Genomic DNA, 22,869 nt, shown 5'->3' with positions numbered 1-22,869 from the left:
TCAACATAGTTTCCTGGAACATTGCCATAGTCTGTGTATACGGGTATCACTAAAAAAATATTCACTTTCTTCATTTGAAAGATGATTTCTCTAGTAAGTCAGACTGAGAAGCCATCAGAAATATACTGTTCTTTCCCCCTCCCTCCCTTGGCAGACTATCCAGTCTACATCAGGCTATTAATGGTTTACTGGAAGGCAGAAATAGGCTTTGGCCTACAGTGTTACTGCACATTATAGTACACAACAATTAATTTTTAATATAAAATATTGCATTCTCATTTCCTAAAAAATTAGCTTCTAGGCACTTAAAAATTATGCTTGAAAAAAATCAGCATCATCATGACGGTTATATACACAACATAGGTAGATATTAAAGAAAAACAACTTTCATTAAACAAGGATTATACTGTATTAAGTGACAGTGAGGCTCATGTACTGGAGTGAATGATCTCAGAAGATCCTTCCTATAAAAAACACTTGGAATAATAAAAGCAAACATAAAAAAAGCACCCTGAAACTGACTTACAACAATGGCTGCTGACAATGCCATTAACCTTTTCCTCTTCTGAGCTTTACTGAGTAGGGAGCAAACAGAAATGTAGGGAAATAAAGAGCCTTGAAGTTCACAAGCTGTCCTATGAAAAAAACTGAACCACTCCCCACACACATTTCTACTGCTATCAGTGCACTAGACAAAAATTGTTTCAGGTTATATAAGAAAGATTAAGCTACTCCTTTACATCTTCTAAGTGCTGTAAAGCTATAACATTCTTTTCTAGGTATGTCATATTTTATATCTCTTATACCAATAAGCTAAGTTTATTTCCTTCCTAGAGAGTTTCCAAATTCAGGACAAGAGGCTTCATCAGCAATACTACAAATAATTTTCATGGATTTACTAGTGAAACAAATTGCCTCACTCCAGTGACAAGAAGAACCATATGAGCTAGAACTATAATGTTAGGTCTCTTTGAAGTGAATCAAAGTTTGCCAGCTGATTAGCAAAGAAATCCTTAGTCTTAAATGGTGCATAAATATTCCCACCCATCCAAAACTTTTTTTGGCCAAGTCAGATATTTACAAAGTACATTATTCTGAAGTAGACTAAGATTTATGCGTGCAGGTTTGCTGTACAAATAATTGCACCACTGATTTAATAAAAACCACGGTTATCAAGTAATCATTAATATTGTGAAAAATTTGCAATTGGGAGCAATCAAAAATATGACTGAGTATGGGTGAAAAAATACTAGCTCATCTGACCTTTAATTTCCTCCAAAATATTCTTTCTTGTTACTCCAGTTCAGTTTTCAGGTCATGTAATACTGAAAAATAGGAACTGACCTTACAGGTTGATAAATTAGCTTTTCCTTAGAATATGAAAAAGACCACATAAAAGTGCCTTTGTTAAAAGAACAAAGACAAAAGAGGAAAACTTATATTCCTAGATGCCAAAACATCCTTTGCTTTCATACCTATGAGAAAGAAAATCAAGTCACTTGCTAAATACTACTGACTACCAACATTTAAATAAGGTAGACAGTTTGCAGGAGGGAAATGCATTCTGACCCTTAAAATATTTAAGTTCTACTGAAAAGCTCCATTTGCTAATTGAGTTCTGAATACCTGAGAAAGACTGTAGTACAGTTTGCAAATACACAACAGGGGGCATATTTATTCCCATCTCTGGTCTATTCTTCTCCATCTCACATATTTAATTGCAATTTAACAGTTTTGTTGCTACAACAATTTTCCTCTTTTACGTGTTCATTCTAGTCCAAAAGGAGATACATGCAGTATCTCCAGGTCGCATCAGATTAGACATGTGACCAAACAACCCAAGCCACTTACACTTAAAAAAACGACAAAAACAATGCATCATTCATACCATCAATACAGTCTTGGAGGAATCCCCAGGATATCGGAGACTGAAGACAATCAAAGATCCCAGAAAGCAAAAGAACGTGAGAGTGGCAACATTTCTAACATCTAATAAAGACTCCACAAGAGGAATAGTTCCCATTGTCCAGTCACAGCATAATTCTGAGGGGTTGAGAAGAAGCCATGCATTTACAGGGAGGAGGTAGTTGAAAGTCAGCTGTCTTGCTGGGGATGGACTAACAGCAGCTGGGTTATCAAACCTAAAGCAAAAGAGAAACAGAATGATTTACACCTAAAGTTGGGTTCAGTGGTCTTTGTTCATGTTTTTAATAGTTCATCTCATTTTTCAGGGCATATATTAGATCCTTGTTATGTCTACAGTGCTCACACACATCTAAGATAAATTACAGTTTTTCAGTTCTAACATTATTCATATACACTTATCTTCAAGCATTGTACCTGAAGTCAAACATGCTTTCTGCATTGTACATACCTAAAACAAAAAATATATTTTTATGTAGAAGAGGAAAAACTTAAGAGTATTGGAGTGTTCAGCCAAGGTTCAAGCACATAGCAAACTAAAAAAATACTTAGTAATAAAACTTTTCATTTCTGAATTACTAAGATGAACTAACAACTGTAAATTTTTAAAAATTAATGTCTCCACAGATACCTCAATATTTTGAACATTCTTGTCAACAGGTACTGAAATATATCATATATCAATTTCACAAACAATGTAATATTGTACAGTCATTGCTTACCAATATTAAAATACGTTAATAAACATTTAAGTTGACGTATTTTCCCCATTTCATTCAGACCTCATTAAACCACATCTTATTTATCAGTTTCTGTAAATAAGTGACACTTTACTATTACCTTGTAAACACTGGAAGTTGAGATTGGATAACCTGGACTCTGACAACTACAAGCAGCAGCGTACTGAACATTAGGACTATGAGCTTCAACAGTGTTTGCAGCATAGAGAAAGGAATACTGCCCTTCCCTCGAAGAATCTGTACAGCTGTGTCCAACAACACTGGCAAGGTGTACTGCAAGGGAAAAAAAGTGGTTATAATAATACAGTGCGCTCATTAATCCCTTAGATAAATATGAACTACCTTACCTTTTTTTTTTTTCCTCTTGGTTTTCTCTAAATTCCTGCTCCCAATAGCTACTTAACTCAGCTTCTTAGAGCTTTCATGACAACCCCCAAATAGAAGTCCACCATTCTACTAAAAATAACTCTATTCAAGTATTCTTGCTAACACTACCATAATTGAATTCGTATGCCTATAGTTCTCTATTTTGCACTGACAGATTAAAAAATTTGTGCCATCTTCAGAGACTTCAATAAATCAAGTATGACCATGAAACAAATTTTGAAGAAGAGAAATCACTATTTCTAGAATTATCAGCCAGAATTATCAGTTACTAAAAGAAAGGAAAAGTGGATTGAAAAGTACAGTCACATACTGGTGATTTACCAGTTTGAAAATTATATGCTTATTCACTATACTTGCTAGGGCAATAGTTACAAACACCTGTATTTCTGTAAGCACAAAAAAAGTTATTTTAGTATTTTGGCCTTGAATACACATCCCCAAGAGAGACAACCTTTCACATTTTACAGATGCAGTTTTTGCAAACTATTCCTTCAAGTAATTAAGGAATTGTAAACTAGAAAATGTTCTTAGAACATACAATCATATATTTTTGAATTACATATGGTTTTACTATTCAAAATCCAGTAATTATTTATCAGCAGGAACATTTTGTTTCTCTAAACAAAAGTTATTATTAACTTAAAGATTGTCAGTGTTTAAGATGAAACCTATCATATTAGAATTCAAATTTAAAGGTTTTCTTAAAATGACATCATAAGAATATTACTGATTCAAATAAGACTACTCCAAAATGTCTGGTTATTCATTAGAATGTGATGAAATGCATTTTTTATATGGTACGTTCCCTATTTTTACTACTGGAATTAAACACAAACAATCCCCCATCTTTTTGTACCTCAGAGTTTAATCAAGACTGTTACATGCTAGTCAGCAAACCTCAGTCAACTAAAAACTTAGGTTTCTGCTAAGACATGTAAATCCTTTACTGAGTCAATTTGATAACATCTTTGTATGACATGTAAAGCACAATTTAGAAGTCACTGGATTCCCTCACTATGAACCACGCATGTTAAACATTAGTTGAGTCAAAGAAAATCTGAAAAATGTAACAGAACTCCAGAGTTAGCCTGAACTGATAAAAACAGTGCTGAAATAGGACACTTCAAAGTACTTAATGTCTCATTACAGAATTCCTGAGAAGAAACCCTATTTATTTTTCAACAGCTTACCCCTTGAGCAATAAATACTTCATACACACAGCATATCCCCACCACTGTTATTCCTTGTTCTTTACACAGTGTTGCAACAGCTACAAGAAACACCGTCACTGCAATTGGAGTCCACACTGCAAATAAAGAAGATGTTACTGAAATTCTTCATCTTACAACAAAAACAAACGTAATAAAGTAAATTAACCTAAAAAGTGAAGATTTTGGCTCTTACGTTTGAACATGCTATGTTCTATGAACTTATTCAGAAGGTCATTTGTTATTAAAGGGAAGATGACTAGCTTTACATAAAATAATATGTATCAGTTTTAAAACTGCCTTTCTCAAAGTGAAAGAACTAAATGAAAGGCAAAAGACTAATCTATGATAAGAAAACAAAAAAGCCCAATCTTTTCTAATTCACCAGAAAAGTTCTTCAAATTGAATGTTTCATAGGGAGTCATGAATTTTCAAAAGGTCAATTTGACTTTGGAAAAGAGGTAAGCCTCCTACACCTCCACAGGAACTTTGTAGCTTACTTGTGACCATCTGAGGCATCTCAGCCCACATCTACTTACTTGCATTAACACAAGCCCGTGTAAGAGTCCTCTACTCTAGGTGTTACAAAGCAACTGAGAAAGTGTCGTGAAGGAAAAAAAAAAAAGGGCAATTTATAATAACCAGAACCCCCATAATACCATTTTAAGAGTGCTATTATCAGTGATATAGAAATGAATATATGTATATATTTGTCAATCATTTACCTATGGTATTATCGGGCCCTTTAGACTTTGTATATGACAAAAACGCAGCTAGAAAAAAGATAGATGACAAAAGCTCTGCTCTGCCTACAACTCCAGTTACCTGAAAAGGAACAAGAAAACAAGATTATTCTTCTTGTGACTATTCTAGTACTAGAAGAGTACATGACTGATATTAGGATATGCATAAACAAGATCTGTAAACCAAACAGAAACAGCTAAGAAGAGTAAGGTTACTTTCAGTTTGATCAGCACTGAATTCAAGATCAGGACCACAATGGCCACCTGTAGTTGATGTTCCCCCAAGTATCACCATTAACAAGACAACTGAGAAATATGTACTTCTTTTCATCTTTAGTAACACCAGTCACAAATAGCATTTAAGACAGATTATTTTATCTTCAGTAACACCAGCCACGAATAGCATTTCAGGCAGAATTTGGGCACAATAACAACTGCGTTCTTCATAACACTTGGAAGAAACTAGCTTTCACGAATGGGAGCTTTAAGTGAAGCCTGGCAAGGACTGTTGTACATATACATCCTACAGGGAGCGGCACATAGGAACTATGATCGTTAGTTTTGTTCATACCTTTTCTGACTGAACAGATATGAACCTGAAAGCAGCATTCCCTTGGCTGGTGCTATGGCAGCTCTTAGGTGAGCAGTCAAGGGTTACAAATAAATTGATGGCATGCTCTTTGCAATGGAGTTAAAGAATGACTCAGGCTTTACTACAAGTCTGGCAATCTTCTGAATGATAAAACTGCAAGTAGTGCTTCCTTCGGTAATGAGACAGAGAGGAATGCATTTTATGAAAATTTGGAGAAGTGCTAAAATCCATAAGGCAGAAGCTTGTTTCAGAATCTCCAATAAAATACCAATTAATTTCCGTTTCAGGAGCTGTTTTCAAAATATACTGAGGTGCAACAAAAAAACAGAGATGTAAGACAGGTCAATACATTCATGGTTACTGAAGTAGCCACTGTGCTGAACCAAGTACCGTTCAGGACGGCCTCTCTTCTTCATTTGTCCTCTTCTGTAATGCCTTTGATTACATTCAAATTTTTGCAAGTGAACTGGCTGAAAAATGGCATGCCAACCAGAAGCAGACAGTCATGTTTAACTAAGAAAACCTCATAGCTCACTATTTAATCATGATGATGCTGAAAACTGACTTTCAGCCATCTAGACCCAGCTAGAAGTTTTTATTGCTCGGTACATTCTTGGTCAAGCATGATTGATCCAGCACAACACAAAAAGATAAAGTAACTCAATATCCAAGGTCACACTGTAAAAAAAAGTATTCAAATCTGAATGTGAAATCATGCTCTGATGCTTCTGTTTGGAGTAGTGTACGTTTACCAAAAGGCACACTGAATCATGCACAGACAAAGCATGTTTCACAACTGACAGAAATTTGTGTTAACATTTTGGATAGTATCCAGGTGTTTGTTTCCAAAACGTTTTAATATGTTTCAAGGCTTTCTGATCTGGATCTCAAAATTGTCCAGCATTAAGCCCAAAATTATGGAAAGCTTTGCCTGTAGATCTGGTGAAAGAGATCATTAGTAAAGCAAGTGTGTTGGTGTGCCTCCATAGTCCCCTACCAACAAAAGAGAGATTCTATTTCTGGATATGAAGGTGACTCAAGAGAGAAAATTCCAGTGCTCACAAGGTTAGCTAACATCTCGTAGCTGTAAAAGGTGGTCAACATGCCTCTGACCAGAAGAGTAGCAAAGTAGCTAGGAAGGCTGAAATAGAATTCCAAAGACAAGGACAAATGAGACTATGCTGCTGTTATCCATCCTGTTTCCTCAAAAATACTTCCTCAGAGAATGATACGTTACCACTGCAAGAGCCCAGCTTCTCTCAGGAGTCAAGCAAAAAATTATTTTCTATTTATCCTGCTCTGCTAACTTTTCCAGGAAAAATCCATTTATCACACGATAGGTAAAGGTTTGAAATGTTTATGTCTCACATCTGCTGTTTCAAACTCTTGTGTGCAGAAGAGTAATAAGTAGGAAACTAATTTGAAGGAATTCAAATTGGATACATTTCAATTATCAAAAGAAAGAAAAGATACCATCAAATGATATATAAAGCTGGGAATTAGGCCTGTTTTGAAGTCTCTGAAGTCTAAATAAGTTAGTTGGCACCCAAGTAGCCAGATCTAAAATACATTATTACCTCCTCTATTACATTATTACCTCCTCTTTTCCATGTATGCAAACTTACAGTTGTTTTGCCTTTTATACAGATCCACAAGTCTCAACTGTCAATTCTAAGAATCCTTTCTTGGTTGCATGTTAGGTGAAATTCTCAATGCTCACACTTGAAAGGATAAAATGCACTATTTCTCAAAAGCAGAAAGCTTAAATTGAAAAAGGTGGGGGCAAGAGGAAGAAAACTGATTCTTCACTGAGTACCTAAGTACAAGAGCAGGGAAATTCAATTACAATTGCACTTAGATGGCACAGCCTCCAAGTGTTTGAAGTACAGCTTAAAGTTCTACCAATCACAGTCTTAAACTGCCCTCATGTGGCCAATATCAGGGATTACATGCTCATTACCAATTTGCTTCATAACTGAACTTCGTAACTTTGTAAAAACATTGTCTTACACAAAAAGCTTTCATGACACAATATGATTTGTGTAATACCTCTTGCTAACTCTGTTGCATAGTGCTAAAAGCAACTGTGTTACTGTTATATGGAATCTGACAGTTCAAGTATGATAAAGAATCATCCTGTTAGGAATGAAAGTGATAAAATTACATAGGGTGACTTAAGCTATGAACCACTAACGTAAGTCACTGGCAACCTAAAGTTCCTGCAAAGATACTATCACATTTACTGCAAGGAGAAAAGCCAAACATTGAAATTTATAGCATGTTTTTTTTCAAATAAACAGAAAACCAAGTCAAATTAACTTTTTTTTTTCTCCCCTATTTTACCCAAGATTTTATGGGCGATTGTGTTTTCAAGCACAGAGGCAAGCAAAAAATTTTAACTGTTTAACTTCTGCATTTTTAAACATGCCACTAACAACTTCTAGCAAGGACATATTAGTAGCTCAAGTAGCAGCCAATTATAAACCCCATAAACTTAATTCCTATAAAGATGTGCTCAAAATACAGATGCAGGCTACTGGATCACTACTGACAGGGACTTGTGTCTTTAGAGAACAAGAGAGAGAGATGTGAACTCTTCACCCAAACAAATCAGGACCAAAAAAGGCAACATAATGTAAGAGCAAACCCTTCTCATTTTCTTCATATCAAAAGACATCCCCCCCTCCTCCAAAAAAAACCCATTTTTTTTTTTAAAAAAGAGGGTAACACTTCGGAAACAGCAAAGGGTTTGAACATTTTCAGTTTTCTGAAAACTATGAAAAAAATAGACTAAAAACGGGCTTTCCAACACATGTGAACTGGAATCTAGGAAAACCAGTCCAAGTGGTGCAGAAATAACAGCAGAGAATTCCACAGATCTGCTTTACCATTGTTTTTGACAAAAACAAATCTAATGAATGGTCATCACAAGACTCCATTTACTTCAGAACATTGCAAGCCTGGTTGACCATTAAAAAATAATATAATCAGACAGCTTGTATAGATAACACTTTTCATAGAAGTGAAAAGCTCCCTTCAGAATCTAAGGAATGTTAAATATGAAAGATGAGAAATGTATTTCCCCTTTCTTGTTTCAGATACGTTCAAAAATTGAAGGTTCAAACAGAATGGCCCTTAAGCTGGATGTAGCACACAACAACAATCCTAGAAAGAATCTTGCCAAAATAGATATCTTGACATAAAAGAAAGTGGACAGAACAGACTTGGTGATTAGCTAGAGAGGAGTGCTTAGCAATTCTGGAAATAAATTAAGAGGTATTCATAGTACTTGCAAAATATTATACTGGATCAACCATCACAGAAAACAAATATCTAGTTAAGTTAAAGTAGCCATTATCATAAAAGTCAATGTTCATAGCAGAGACCCAAGTTATTTAATAACTAACTTTTCTTTATTTTTCAGTAGCTGCATGAAATATCAAACAACTCCAAGCATTAAATATGTCACATCTACCACTCATTGCAAAAGGCAGAGTAAATACAAGTAAAATCACACGCTTTTTGGAGTTACAAACATATAAACAGATAAAAACCCCATGAAACTTAAGGTTCATTAATACAGCTTGAATAAATTAAGCACACCACAGATATACCTACCGCTTCAGTATGTATTGGGTGCACTGCAAAGAGCAAGGATGCAACTACACTGCTCCTGTTGTCCAGAAAAAGTTTACAGACCTTGAGGAAGACTACACAAACCACCACATGAAAGACCAGATTTAGGAAGTGGTAAGAAACCGCATTTAGCTCGCTGAACAAGTAGTTTAAGCGAAATGTAAGAACTGTAAGGGGACGATAAGATTTATGACTCCTCTCCTAAAAGAAAATAAATAAATCAGTCAGTCACCACCAACATATAAAGGGACATTTACTCTAAAATATCTTTCTAAAAATTTATGTGTACCTTATTCCTCCCTCTATTCTCAAGCATCTACCTTCCAAACAAAGCCCTGAAAATTATTAATACTAACAAAAAAAAAAATCTGGTGAAACTCAATTTAAAATTAAAATGTCAAGTTAATTTGATTCTTTTTCCTGCTTTCACAGTTTAAGTGTATTACTCAAGTATTTTCACTGCTATTTCATGTTTTAAAACATTTTGTGAAATAAAATAAAAATTTGGTGCATTCAGCTAAATGTATTATCTATGTATTTTCAATATGCACACCAGTCAATATGTCTATGTTACCAGTTACTTCATCCATAAACCTTTTCAAAAACTACACTTAACACTATTTTCCTGTTTCACAAGGCAACTGTCAACCCACAACCTGTTGATATTTTGCCTGGGGGTAAAGGAGAGGGGACAAGGGATGACAGGGAACCAAACTTTACATACAGACAAAAAAACAAGGTAGGAAAAAAATATTTTAAAAGCCATGAACTATCAAATCAATCTGACTTCATTCAGTTAAAATTAACCTGACTTTCAGTTATTTGTAAGTGCAAAATCAACACTGAATGATATGTCTTTCTCCTGTTCCACATGATTACGCTTTTTTTGGGTTAAAAACATGTTGAAAAATACTACTTGAAATTTTACTGAGAGGAGTTTAGGAACCTACTTTCTCTCAATGACTACAGGACTAGATGGCATCTGAAAAAGAGTTTGGAAGCCTTCATTACAGGGTTATATGAAAATTACGTATCAAGTCTATTTGTAGAGCTAGCAATTAGGATCTCACAAGGAATTAACACTGTATGTTATGGACTTAAGAAAAGATTAAAAGGCAGAATACCTTGACAAGCAAAACACCTGTGACTGTGAGAGAGTTTTTATTCATTTGCTCAGTAATGACACCATATGCAACTTTCTAAAATATATGTAAATCCTTCATCCACTGCCATTTGACAATATTTGTCAACAACTTTAATGCCAATGCAGCTTTTCAGATAAAAACACAGCCACTCTACAAGGGCTACAAACCAAAAGCTCTGAATTCATATAAACATACTTACTCAAATAAATTTAACAGATTTAATACCCATTATCTAACTCCTAGCTTTGCTGTTTAAGTGTTCTCTTTCCTTCCAGACTGAAGTTAGAAATAAATATCCTTCTATGTCAATGTCTAGCTTTGGCAGGACAAGAAGGGAAAATGGTCAGAGTTGTCCAGTTTCAATATTGGAATTAGACAACAGACAGAATCTTAAAATTTTATATATGACCTCATTTTCTTACAAGTTCTTTTACTATACAAAGAGAAAGAATATAAGTGACATCTGTTACAGTATCACAGTATGTTTGGGATTGGAAGGGACCTCAAAAGATCATCTAGTTCAATCCCCCTGCTGGAGCAGGAACGCCTAGGTGAGGTCGCACAGGAACATGTCCAGGTGGGTTTTGAATGTCTCCAGAGAAGGAGACTCCACAATCTCCCTGGGCAGCCTGTTCCAGTGCTCTGTCACCCTCACTGAGAAGAAGTTTCTTCTCAAATTTAAGTAGAACCTCTTGTGTTCCAGCTTGATCCCATCTGTTCCTGATCTTATAGTGCAAAATACTAACACCAAAAATTATATCAGAAACAAACTATACTGTTAAAACCACATTAGGGAATAAAAGTGTATAAACACTCTGCAAGATTTTCTTTACATTTCCTAAGTGCCTCAAAGTGTTTCACAAACAGTTTACCTCAGACATTGGAGTGCCCCAGAAGTCATTCTGAAACAGATTTTTTAACGGAGTAGAAGGATGCAAATCTTTATTGTCTAAAATTGCTGAAACATCATCAAAAACAAAGCCACAAAAGAGACTGTTCCAGTAGCATGCTGCCACCACACCAACTATTAGTGCAGCTTCCTTCAGGCTTACATCAGCCATCTTCTCCAAGAGTTTTCATGGACAAAAGCTGAAATATACAGAAATTTGAGTAGTTTACTGATTAAAACCTAAACTTGATAAATGAAGTCAAAGTTAAGACATCCAATATTTAAGAAGTTAATGACACTACATTTCTAAGAATCAGTGACATGGAAAGCTTTCCTGAAGTCTCATCCATCTTACACAATTTAGCCTTTAAAAGAAATAGTCTCATTAAAAAGTCTCACCCCTAAAACATCCTCACACAGGATGGATGCTCTTCCATATTTTATGTTTTACTAAAAATAAGACTGATGATAAATCATGATGTAGTTTTTAGCAGACAGCTATGCAGTTCCAGTGAATGATGCAAACTGGAGAGCTATGAAAATTAAGTTCTCTAGAACTCTGCGTAATTTAAAATACTGACAGAGAATAGTAAGTTATCCAAAAGGCAGTCAGTGTGTTAATTAATCATGTTTTTTAGGTTTAAATGCATTTCTCAAAATATTTCAAAAACAATTTAAAAAAAATTCCAATACTCTGAAGAACAAAGAGGAAACTTGAAGAACTTCAGAAATATAGGTGTTCAAGAACAGGTAAAGAAGTACACTAGTAATAATAAATAAGTTAAACTTACCATTGAAGTTCACACTTTGCTCATTTGCATTCTTCTCAGAAGTTCATGAAAAGGTCATTTTTTTTTCTCAACTCTGCCAATTGATCTGATGTCACTGAATGTCCATGGGAATCCTGTCTAAAGAAAAATAGCATGGAAAAAAAGACATTACAATTGAACTTTACCTTGCATTCTTTTCTCTCATCTTGCATAAACTTCCTAAGCCATAGAAATTATTAAATAGCAGTTTTACGATTATTTTAAAAGTAATATAAGTGCAACCTGATCAAAGGGTGAAATTACTATGTATCTGGTTGTTTGCCTTGAAAGAATCAGAAGGTAACTACAGCTCAAAGGCATTATTTTTGACCACTAGTTGACACAGCACAGATTACTGCCAATTGTAAGGACCAAAGATATTGAAAAGCTACAGACAGTTGAACTCTGACCTAGTTTTGAGAAAAAGGAAAGATGACTGAACAAAAATATATAGCATTTTCCCCAAAACTAGAGACAGGCAACATCTGTAAGGACACAGAACAGCTAATATTTACCAGATTCCGTAGATTCATAAATTTGTAAAAACACCAGCCTTATGTCTATCAGGGTTCACACATTAAAGCTAATGAATTATTTGGAAGCTATAATTTGTTTTAGTGTCCTAAGCCCTGAAATGTGGCAATTTTTTTTTTTCTGGTTTATTGGGTTTTTTAAAATTGCGTTCACATTTAAGAACACTATCCTCTAAAAACAGGCTGTAGATATATCTCATCCAGACAGGTAATCTCATTAGTGGCTTGAAGCCTGGGCCTGAGAGGCACAACAATTACCTATCACAATTAATAAGAAGCAGTGGTACAGGAAGGAATGTGTGTGCAACAAGATGCAGGAGCAGTTAAACTAAAAAAAAAACAGGAGAAAGATCATTTAAAAGGAATCAAACTAATCCATTCGGTGTTACTCACATAATGGCTACTGAAGGTGGCTTTTTCTTTGGTAGTACTTGGAGCACTGGCTCTTAGTGTTATTTCAACCAAGGAAGACCTTTTTTCAAAGCTGCCACCACCTTTGTATTTAAAAAAAAAAAAGGAAAAAAAAAATCTTAAATGTTAAAAGATGCTACTACATGTGTTTGCCAGGCTGGATCAGAGTACTTCAAAACACTAAGCCAAGATTAAGTCTAAACATATCCATGGTCTTCTTGGTAGTCAGAAAAATCTTATTAAAAAAAAAAAATTAAAAAAAATACAAAGCATACTGCAGGAATACAAGAAAAGACAGCCCACTTTTGAACTTCAACATGCCAAAGTTTTTTAGTTGACCCCCACAAAGAAAGTGGAGAAGCAACTGCTGTTTCCCACCATACTGAAAACAGTTTGAAATTCCTTGTCCTGAGCAGTGTATTTCCTACTTCTTGAAGTTCACTAGTTCTACTGAAAAGCAGTGACACCTGAAAAGGTCCTACAATCAACATGTAATGGTTTTCCAACATACAAGCCTACATTTTTAAATGGAACAAAATAATATTGCCATACAGAACCAACTCTAAGTTTTATCTAAATTTGCCCTTTAAGAAAAAGCATTGCAAGGTGAGTAGGTTTTTGGTGACTTGAGACTTCTTTATTAACAATATAAGATTTCTATATTGGTTGAAGCAGCAAGCCTTTGCTTGCTGAGGTAGTTCTTTGACAATCTTATTTCAGAAACAGCTACTGCTACTCAACTAAGAAAAAAAATGATAGATTCCCAAGTATAGCCTCCTATTAAAAGGAAAAGCTTAACCAGCCTTAATTGCTAGCTCCTCAACTGCTTTTTGTATGTTTTTACTTTTCCCTACAAGGAATATATGTCAAAACAGCTACTTTGCTTATCCTTTAATCCTAGGCAATTCTGATGCTTTGACAAGCCTGCCTTTTTGCTCTTAATTTCTAGTATTTCTTCCACTCAGAACTCTACTTTTACACCACTACAGACCATGCTGTTCCCTCATAGAGCTACATGTATGTACATGCGAACTGTAGGGAAAATACTGTTTTCATTTGAATGAAAAGCAACTGCTAAGCATAAATAATTTAGCTACATTGAAAGTCAGATTTAAGTGGTTAGCACACCATCAGCAAATCCTATTTGAGGCCTCCAAAACAAATTCACCTTTAACATTACAATTTTTTAATTTGCAATTTGTACTCTCCTTTACATATACATTTCAATCACAAATATGATTGCAAATACATTACTATAATTTGATCTTTCAAGACAAGTATTTGAGCCACAGACACTCCAGGCAACTCTAAACAACTTACTAAATTTACTGTAAGGAATGAACATATGCCACAAAACGCATTGTCCTGGTTTTAGAACCAAGTCACACAACACACTGCTTGAACTGTGCCAAGCTCGGTAACCTCAAATGCATCACACCATATCCCTCTCAACATATTGTTGCATGCAAAAGCACTAGTAGGTCTTGGCGACAGAGGAGCATAATGGAAATCTGCAAGAACCCCCATTATTCCAGCAACTGGCTTCCATGGCAAACACAAAAACAGGAAATGCAAGGCCATGCACAACCTGTTGACCACACAAAAGTAGCACAGACACTTTACTACTTTTGACTTATGCTGGTTTAACTGAAAATGAGTTACTTTTCTTCATGCAGTTAGAAACCTTTATTTTTCATAGCTAGCACTGTCATCATTTGGACTTAGTTTGAGAACAGAGGTAACACCCCAGTACAGAGTTAATGTTTTTAATTGCTCTGGTCTGAGAGCGAAGGACATTCTGAGTGCTCTGCCCACAGGTGCGAGGCAGTGAGGAAGGGGGAATGGATGGGGCAGAGCTTGACTGACATCCAGATTGATCACCCACTACCAAATCCATGACAATACAGACAATTTAGCACTGCATAATGCAAAATAATAGTACTCTGCAGAAAAAAATTCCACACAAATAAAAAAATGCATAATGATGCCTTAAGAGTATCCTCAGTTGGGATATTTTGGAATGTGGAAGTCATTTTCTGCCACTGTGAGTTTAGGAAAACTTAGGGAGTATGTATTTAGGAAGGAATAAAGCTGTAATCCCTAAATATGAATGGGTATTTAGCGCCCCATAATTAGGTATCCCCAAATAAACTTGCTCTCTGCCACCTTACATCAACAACAGTCTCTTGCAGGAGCAAATATAGTTGTGTTGATTAGACACATCTTACTCCTTAAAAGTTAGAAACTTAGCAAGATATCGAAGATTCTTCTCCTAAAGGGTAATGGCACCCTGAATGGCGTTAATAACAAATTCTGTTCCAATGAAGCCTACTTCATAGAAAATGTTCTATCCAAGTCTCTTTTTCCTTCTTTAGGGAAAAAAAAAAAAGACATGGGTAGTGGCAGGAATAAAGAATTTGAAAATTATGGTATTCTTGTATGGAAAAAAGCTTGTACAGTCCACCTAATCCTGCTCAGACTTTCCAGAGAAACTGACAGGAATAAATATGATCATGTCCCAATTGCAAAGTTTTGACCTATTCCAGCTTTTGTATGAAAGTGTGTACTAGTTTTGAAAATATTCAGCATAATTGACTTCTTATTGAGAGTTGCAGCTTTTTATGTAGTCAGTATTTTGAAAGTCAGTTCAAGCTGTCAATTTTTTTTTAAATTCACTTTATTCACTGTCTGTAACAGAACATCATTTACTACAATCTAAAGACTGACTTTTATCTCATATTTGGAGAATATTTTCATTCAGACTTTACTAAATATTCATAGATTTAAAAATACACCTGACACTTTTCAGTCAGAGCAAGATGTTCACATTTTCAAGCATAATCAAAGTGCACCTGTTTCCTGGAGATGATCTAAACATTAGTGAGGAGTCTGTAACTCCACAGAGTCACTTTGATAAAGAGTGCTTTCTATGTGCAATGTGAAGCATAGTTATTATGTAAACCTCAAGGAACTTAATTTTGTGTTATATTAATTAGACTGTTGGAAACAAAAACAAGGTAATTTGTGCATGGATCAGGCAGTTCCTTGAAAAGCTTTGAAAACAAACTAATGAGCATTTATACACATACGTAACCAGAGTGGGCTTCCCACTCTCCTGTTTGGAGTTCTAAAGCCAGTGAAGAGACAGACATACACAAAGGAGATGCCAAAAAATAGTCATGCATCTAATTTACTCTGGAGACGTGTACTTTGATAACCACTGAAGGTCCCGAACTGTTCAAAACATATTTACAGTTCACACAGAAAGCAGTCAAAATATCAAAGGTGGGAGAAAGCAAAGAACTGTTAAAATCACTCCTAGATTAATTTTTATTTTAAACAGGTGAGCAACAGGTTCATCTAACAGTTGGTGGCTGAATTGATGAATATCAAGAGATATATACAATGGGTTACCAAACCCAGTAGTATAGTCACTTACAAATGGCATCGGAGTTCAGCTTTGAAGGCTCTGCTAATATACTAATTTGTCTTGCCTACTTGCTACCTCTTCTGTGTTTTTATTTTTGGGCTAAATTGAATATTCCTTCTCCTGACTTAATATGAGTGTTTAATGACAGAAGGAGATCATAATTTTGTTTCTGTTGTCCCTTTCCAGCACAGTCTTCAAATTTATCTTATCTTAAATGTCACTGCAAGGTATAACTCAAGTACAAAACAACTTAGATGCACAGCTGAGATTCAAATGATTGAGCTTGAATCTCATATAGGAGAAGGCAAGCAGTATTTGGGAAGATGAGGGGAAGAAGAATGCAAAACATGCCTGGATTCCTCTTTCATCTTGCTGAATTCCTAGAGCAGAATAAATATAACAACAAAAGTTTTATTGTGGCAAACTTCCTGTGCACAAACTACAGGATCAAGAGGAATGGGACTGATCTGAAGTACTCTTAATTCCACAGCAAAGCAATGACCCCCAGCCTTCTCTTCATAAAGTTCTGAAGGATCAACTAGATGAGGAATGACAGTTCTGACAGGGAGTCAGAACATGTCAGAGGAAAGATTTCCCAGGGGGAAGACTGTGTAGAGCTTGCTGGCAACCAAACAGCTGAATTAACACTCAGGACATTTTAGGGTACTCTGGTACAAACAAGGCTCAAAACACAAAGCAATTTAAAAATGGGTAGAGATGAAGATACTGGTTTAGCTTCAATTTGTTCAATGCAACTGGTCCAACAGTTGGTTTAAATACAAACCACACAGGCATGATATGTATTTTAAATATGTTATACCTTAAAATGATTAACAGGATCTCACACTTCCAAGTCAAACCTTTAGGGTTTTTTTTTTGTGGTAGTGTTTTGGTTTCATTTGTAGTTTTGTTTTGGGTTTGTTTGTTTGGTTTTTTTGCTACATTCAAACAGTAACAAATAACACTTTTTATATTTAGAATAACTACGTAAACTGTGATTTATTTCCTCATAGGACACTGATGCAAAAATAGTGTCCCTAAAATAATGCTGATCAACAGTGTTCTAGAAATACAACAGCAGAAAGTGCATGTTTGATAATGTCACTAAATAAACTAACAAAAGCTACATGGGTGGCATAAGCTGAAAAGACAGACTTTAGACTCTGCTGTGCATGTCCTTATTTAGTATGCTTGGTCTGCATATGACTTCTTGTGGTATTTTTAATAACATTATATTAGATCTTTTATATTGCAGATTTTTGTAGTAGCTCTTTCAAACAGCATACTGTTACCAAAACTGTGGTTTAACATGCATGCCTAACTTTTCTAACAGGATCGGTCAAGCTGTTTACTATGGAGTTAAAACATTATTTGGCTCCAGAACTGCAAGCATGCAATCCCACCAAAAGAAGACATACTTATTCAAAGATTGTCATGCGATTAAATGTGATGCAGAACAAAAGAAAAACTATATCACTTGCCCTAAGCCATTCTGTATTTTACAACTTTTCTCATTTTGTGTAGGGTTAATACTTCTATTCTTCTCAACCTCTTTTTTCACTTTTGGAAGTTTTCATGCCTACCTCAAAATCCCCTTCAGTTTGACATCAAACTTCTTTACTACCTGCACTACACAATTATAACCGGGATCTGGTTTCATTACCAGTATAAGTAATGGTGTATTTTCTGTTGGTTCTGTAATAGAACAACACTCAAAAAAACGCTGAAGCACACTAAATAGCTACACTGGCATTAATAGATAGTTAACTTAAGAGGATTAAAAAAAAACCAAAACAACAACAAACCTACTCAGAAACATTCCAACATCAATGGATTATTTTATTTTCTGTATTACAGTATTTCTGTGTTACAGGGGGATCCATTTCCTGAAAGTTCATCTTGTAGCAAGGCAGCACTATTTTCTGTGGATCACCTGCTCCACCTATAAAAGTCCCTCCTGCTAAGAAATTCTTTCACACTTAACCATAACGAAGTCTATTTTTAGTAACATTTCCCATTCATGAAATATAATCTGGTCTCTTTCCTTTCCCTAACTACAAAGTTTGATTTTCTTACACAATATAGAGCTGTAATTAACCAATCTCTGGGTGAGATATAAAAATCTTTCCTTACAATCAAGAATTTAGAGTCATGCCACGACTGGCACAAATTACATAACTATAAGGAGTGCCAGACATCTTGTGTCTTGTCGGCTTTCCTTAAATATCAACGCTTGTCAAGAGAGAGCAAAGAAAACAATGAATAATGCAGAAAAAGGCAAAAGTCCAAAGATGACATTATGATCACCTATCTCTTTCCACCGAGAAAAAAAAATCTTCATTTCTCCACTGCTGCTGAATGCATACAAAGCTATACACATGCCTCAAATAGTCACTGGTTTCCCTTTTTTTATTTGTAAAGATGTGCTCACACCCATTTAGCTAAAGACAGGGGATCCCAATGTTTTGGGGCCATCAGACCACTACCGACGCCCAGACTTCCTCGCTGGCCACCATCCATCAATGAATCCAAATAGTTTACAGGCATGATCTCTTCCTGCACTGCTCTGCAAGGTAACATCTGGGCCCCGACTATTACAGTATCACAGGATGTTAGAGACTGGAAGGGACATCAAAAGATCATCTAGTCCAATCCCCCCGCTGGAGCAGGAACACCTAGATGAGGCTACACAGGAAGGTGACCAGGCAGGTTTTGAATATCTCCAGAGAAGGAGACTCCACAACCTTCCTAGGAAGCCTGTTCCAGTGTTTTGTTATCCTCACTGTGAAGAAGTTTCCTCTTAAGTGGGATCTCCTGTGTTCCAGTTAGTATCCACTGCCCCTTGTCCTATCATTGGTTGTCACCGAGAACACACACTTACACACGAAGCACACGCGTATCTGGGCGGTGCTGCAACCCTCCCGTCGGTCGGTCATGCGGGAAAGAGCAGGTTGGCCGCAGCCCGGGGCTAAGGTAAGGCCGGGGGAGGGGGGCACGGGGCGGGCAAGAAGCCTGAGGAGGGGAGCGGGCCCGCGCTTCGCTCAAGCGGGGCAGAAGAGCGGCGAGAGACCGAGGCCACACTGCATGCCGGCGCTCAGCAGCCGCGGAGAGCTCACGGATAAGGCCCAGCAGCACGGCCAGGGGGAAGAGGACCACCCGCCGCCGCGGGATACTACCCCGGGCAGCAGTTATGCCGAACCCAGCCCTCCCTCCCACTCACCCACCGAAATCCCGTCCGTGAGGGATGCGCCGCTGCCCGCCCTACCTGAGGCTGCAGAAGAAGCGGCTCCACCGTTACCGGCACCAACCGCCGCCCACAGCTCGCTCCGCCGCCACCAGACACCGCGCATGTGCACAGCGCCCCCGTCCCGGCCAGTGGAGGCTGTCGGGAACCCGCCCCGGCCCGGCGGGCCCCGAGGCATGCCGGGAGCCGCGGTGCCGGGGCTGCCGCGCGGCACGCTGGGACACGCAGTCCGCGGGCGGGGTTGCGGCCCAGCGATGGGATAACGGTTCCCCCAGAGCCGCACCGCGCCCTGTCCCGCCCGGCTCCCCACCGTGTGGCCGTTGAGACTGGGAGTGCCCGGCTGGCACCGTGTCGTGCCGCGGGAGCGTGGACTTCCCCGCGCCGATGTCCATCCGGGTCCCCGGGAGCGGAGCCGGCGGGAGTTTGATGGCGTCGCCTAGCAGCGGCCGCCGCCGTCCTCGGGGAGCGGTGAGGCCGAGGGGCGGGGGGTGCTCTGAGGGGAGGAGGCCAAAGTCGCTGCGCTCTGCGCTGCCCCGGGAGCTCCGCGGACAGCGGGCGGCTGGACCTGGGGCAGCGGCGGGGCCGCGGGTCCCGGGTAGAAGCGTCCGGGCTCAGGCATCATCGCAGCGCGGTGGCCGGGACAGGTCACAGCCCGCGGTGTCCGATCTCCACCGGTGCCTCAGCCGTGCCCCGTTGTGAAGGTGGACGCAAAATAAGGCAATTTGTTAATTCGGCAGAATCAGATGAGATGGAGGCGAAATTGTCTCTGGGCAGCATCCCGGAGAGATCGTGGTCTGTCACTGTGTCCTTCCCGGGCTCGGATTTACAAACGGGATGAAAACAGGAACCCTGCACAAGATCCTGTTTTGCTTGGGGCTTTGCCGTTAGGATCTAGCGCTCTGTAGAGCTAGTAGATGGGAGCTAGTCTGGGCAAGGTAATTTCAAAATCACAAGTATCTTAAGACTGGTTAGTCCTTTTAAATTAATATCGAGTTAGCAGAGGAGATCTCACACATGACTGTGCTGCTTGTTCGTATGCAGTCTTGCTCAAGTATACGTCACTGTGCTACACGTTATACACACCTTCATGGAAAAAGAACAGCTATTCTTTCTGGTGCTTAATTTCACTCTGAGGATAAGATACCTGCATGGTAGCTTAGCTGCCTCTTAGTTTCTTGGAGGCAGCATGGGACATTATTGTTGTTCTGGTAGTACTTTAACATGCCCGCCAGACCTCCTTTTCTATCTGGCCTTACTGAACTTTGTAATATCTGTGCATTTTATGTGTGTTTGATTCCTAGAGTAAGTGAAGAAAATGTTTTTATAACGAATGTCAAATGCACATCTATTTCACACCTTTTGTAGCGCCGTGGTCTTGGTGTCTCACCACACATCATCTGTCAACTGAAAGCACAGGTTCTAGTCGAGGGATCAGCTAAATGTTATGACAGAAAACTCTTCAATTAATGAAGTTCTCACTTATTGTCTTTAAATGTGTACATACTGCATATGCTTAGGTTGTGCCCCCCACGACTTACCGTAGATGGTCTCCCAACAAGTTGGATTATTTTGTTTATGTACAGCTGTCTCTCCTTTTGGAGACTGATACTTTCTTAAGACGTTATTTTATAAGAAAAAAAAGAGATTTGAAAGATGGAAGGAAGGAAATGATTGACAGTAGTAAGGTTGTATGTTTGCTTAAGAATAGTTTTGATTTTCAGTCATAGTGATAATTCCTACATCATTGCTTAAGTAAAAAATAATAGTTTTTTGAAAATATTCAGAAATATATATATTTAAAATTCATCTATTTAAAAATATATTCAGAAAATATGAGGAAAGATTGATTTTTATCCTCCTTTAAGCATACATCTGAATTTCAGAGTCTTACAGCTATTCTTTCAGATTACTTAGGCAAATTTTTTGGGGAAAATAATACCAGTTCAGCCTTTCATTACAGAAGAAAATTTCGTTTGTTGGCTCTTTAAACTGCTGACTGATGAAGAGGGTGCATGATGGAACAGATCTCAAAATAATCATGCTCAGCATAGAACATTTTAGCAGTTATTGATTTAGCTTCATTTTTTTCCTATAAAATATAAATCCCTGCTGTATCATTATTTTTTTGAGTAATTAATTTAATATTCCTGATAGTTTTATTTCTTTCTTAGTTTTCTTAACCATTTATGCCATATTCATAATTTAAGGCAATAAATAGTTTTCGATCGTTCTAATTTAAATGTAGCAGAATCTAATTTTTGAAATATTGATAATAAAGGCTAGAGACAGCTCCAGAGAATAGAACAGTCCAAGACTTCCTTTCTGCCTTTTTCAGATACTGCATTGACTTTCAGGTGTATGAGAAGTCACTGTGGCCCACAGCAACCAGTAGGTAAGCAGTAGAACAAAACTTTGCGCTGCTTTCAAATCAGATTTTTGTCCGTTTCCAGGCTGTTTACTGTTCTTTATCAATTCAAGTATTCTAATCAACAGGAAAGGATATTTAATAAAACAGTTTATTGTCTTAGAAATGAATGTCAATAAATGGATGCTCGTAGTATCAAACTAAGGCAGATGTTGGTTGTGTTTTAACTATTAGAAATAATGATTTTGTGACTGTAAGGTATTTATCCTACAAGGGCTGATTCAAAGGGCATCCGGTTGTGTTTGTTCATTAGCATAAAAACAACACATTGAGAGGTGGGGAGGCAAAGAAGGATATTAGAGTTAAAACAGAGGTTTCACATGTGTCTTGCCCCTCACTGTTAGTGTCACAAATTCATTGAGTATGCATGATGTAGTTTTTTACTTAATGGTTTAACTATAGTCTCCTTGTTTGGAGTAGGCAAAAATGTGAACACTATGTTAATCAGTGTTACAAAATCGATACAACTGTTAGAATCATCTTGTGTGGTTCAGTGGACAACTTCCTTGAAATCATTTGACATAAAATTGAATGGCACCGATAATGTCTGATAATTGTTATTTTAATTTTTGTTCCAGAAAAAATTACAAATTCAATATGGCACCCATTTTGGATTGGAAGAAGCTTATGAAAGTTGATCCAGATGATCTGCCTCATCAAGAGGATCTAGCGGACAGATTGTTGGAGACTGTGTCCAAGGTACTCCACAGGAAAACAGAACATCAGGGTTTTGTTATGCATTCTTCCCTAAACT

General features: G+C 37.4%; 2 protein-coding genes across 17 annotated transcripts in view; one reads left to right on the top strand and one right to left on the bottom strand.

Annotated features, from left to right (window-relative positions):
* Positions 1 to 19,849, bottom strand: part of TMTC3 (transmembrane O-mannosyltransferase targeting cadherins 3) — a 34,024-nt gene extending 14,175 nt beyond the window's left edge. The window contains exons 1-9 of one of the 4 annotated variants that reach the window (XM_065042063.1): positions 19,712 to 19,849; positions 12,999 to 13,099; positions 12,055 to 12,171; positions 11,247 to 11,463; positions 9,212 to 9,430; positions 4,984 to 5,083; positions 4,241 to 4,356; positions 2,764 to 2,936; positions 1,889 to 2,141 (exon numbers count right to left, since the gene is read on the bottom strand). In XM_065042063.1, coding sequence (XP_064898135.1) covers positions 1,889 to 2,141; positions 2,764 to 2,936; positions 4,241 to 4,356; positions 4,984 to 5,083; positions 9,212 to 9,430; positions 11,247 to 11,435 — 1,050 coding nt within the window. In that variant the 5' untranslated portion in view covers positions 11,436 to 11,463; positions 12,055 to 12,171; positions 12,999 to 13,099; positions 19,712 to 19,849. The remainder of the gene's footprint in view (positions 1 to 1,888; positions 2,142 to 2,763; positions 2,937 to 4,240; positions 4,357 to 4,983; positions 5,084 to 9,211; positions 9,431 to 11,246; positions 11,464 to 12,054; positions 12,172 to 12,998; positions 13,100 to 19,711) is intronic. The other 3 variants (XM_065042078.1, XM_065042071.1, XM_065042086.1) reach the window with 3 other exon arrangements.
* Positions 19,850 to 19,891: 42 nt separating this feature from the next.
* The window catches only part of CEP290 (centrosomal protein 290), a 52,549-nt gene continuing 49,571 nt past the window's right edge, over positions 19,892 to 22,869 (top strand). For 12 of the 13 annotated variants that reach the window (XR_010468220.1, XR_010468218.1, XM_065042051.1 and 9 more), the window contains exons 1-3: positions 19,892 to 20,158; positions 22,026 to 22,082; positions 22,694 to 22,814. Coding sequence is in view for 11 of the 13 variants with exons in the window: in XM_065042051.1 (XP_064898123.1) it covers positions 22,713 to 22,814 (102 nt within the window). In the remaining 2 variants the exon portion in view is untranslated. The other variant, XM_065041968.1, reaches the window with a different exon arrangement.

Source organism: Columba livia, chromosome 1, assembly GCF_036013475.1.
Source record: "Columba livia isolate bColLiv1 breed racing homer chromosome 1, bColLiv1.pat.W.v2, whole genome shotgun sequence".
Taxonomy (NCBI): Eukaryota; Metazoa; Chordata; class Aves; order Columbiformes; family Columbidae; genus Columba; species Columba livia.
Note: the sequence above shows the minus strand (reverse complement) of the source record. Positions and strands in the feature narration are given on the sequence as shown.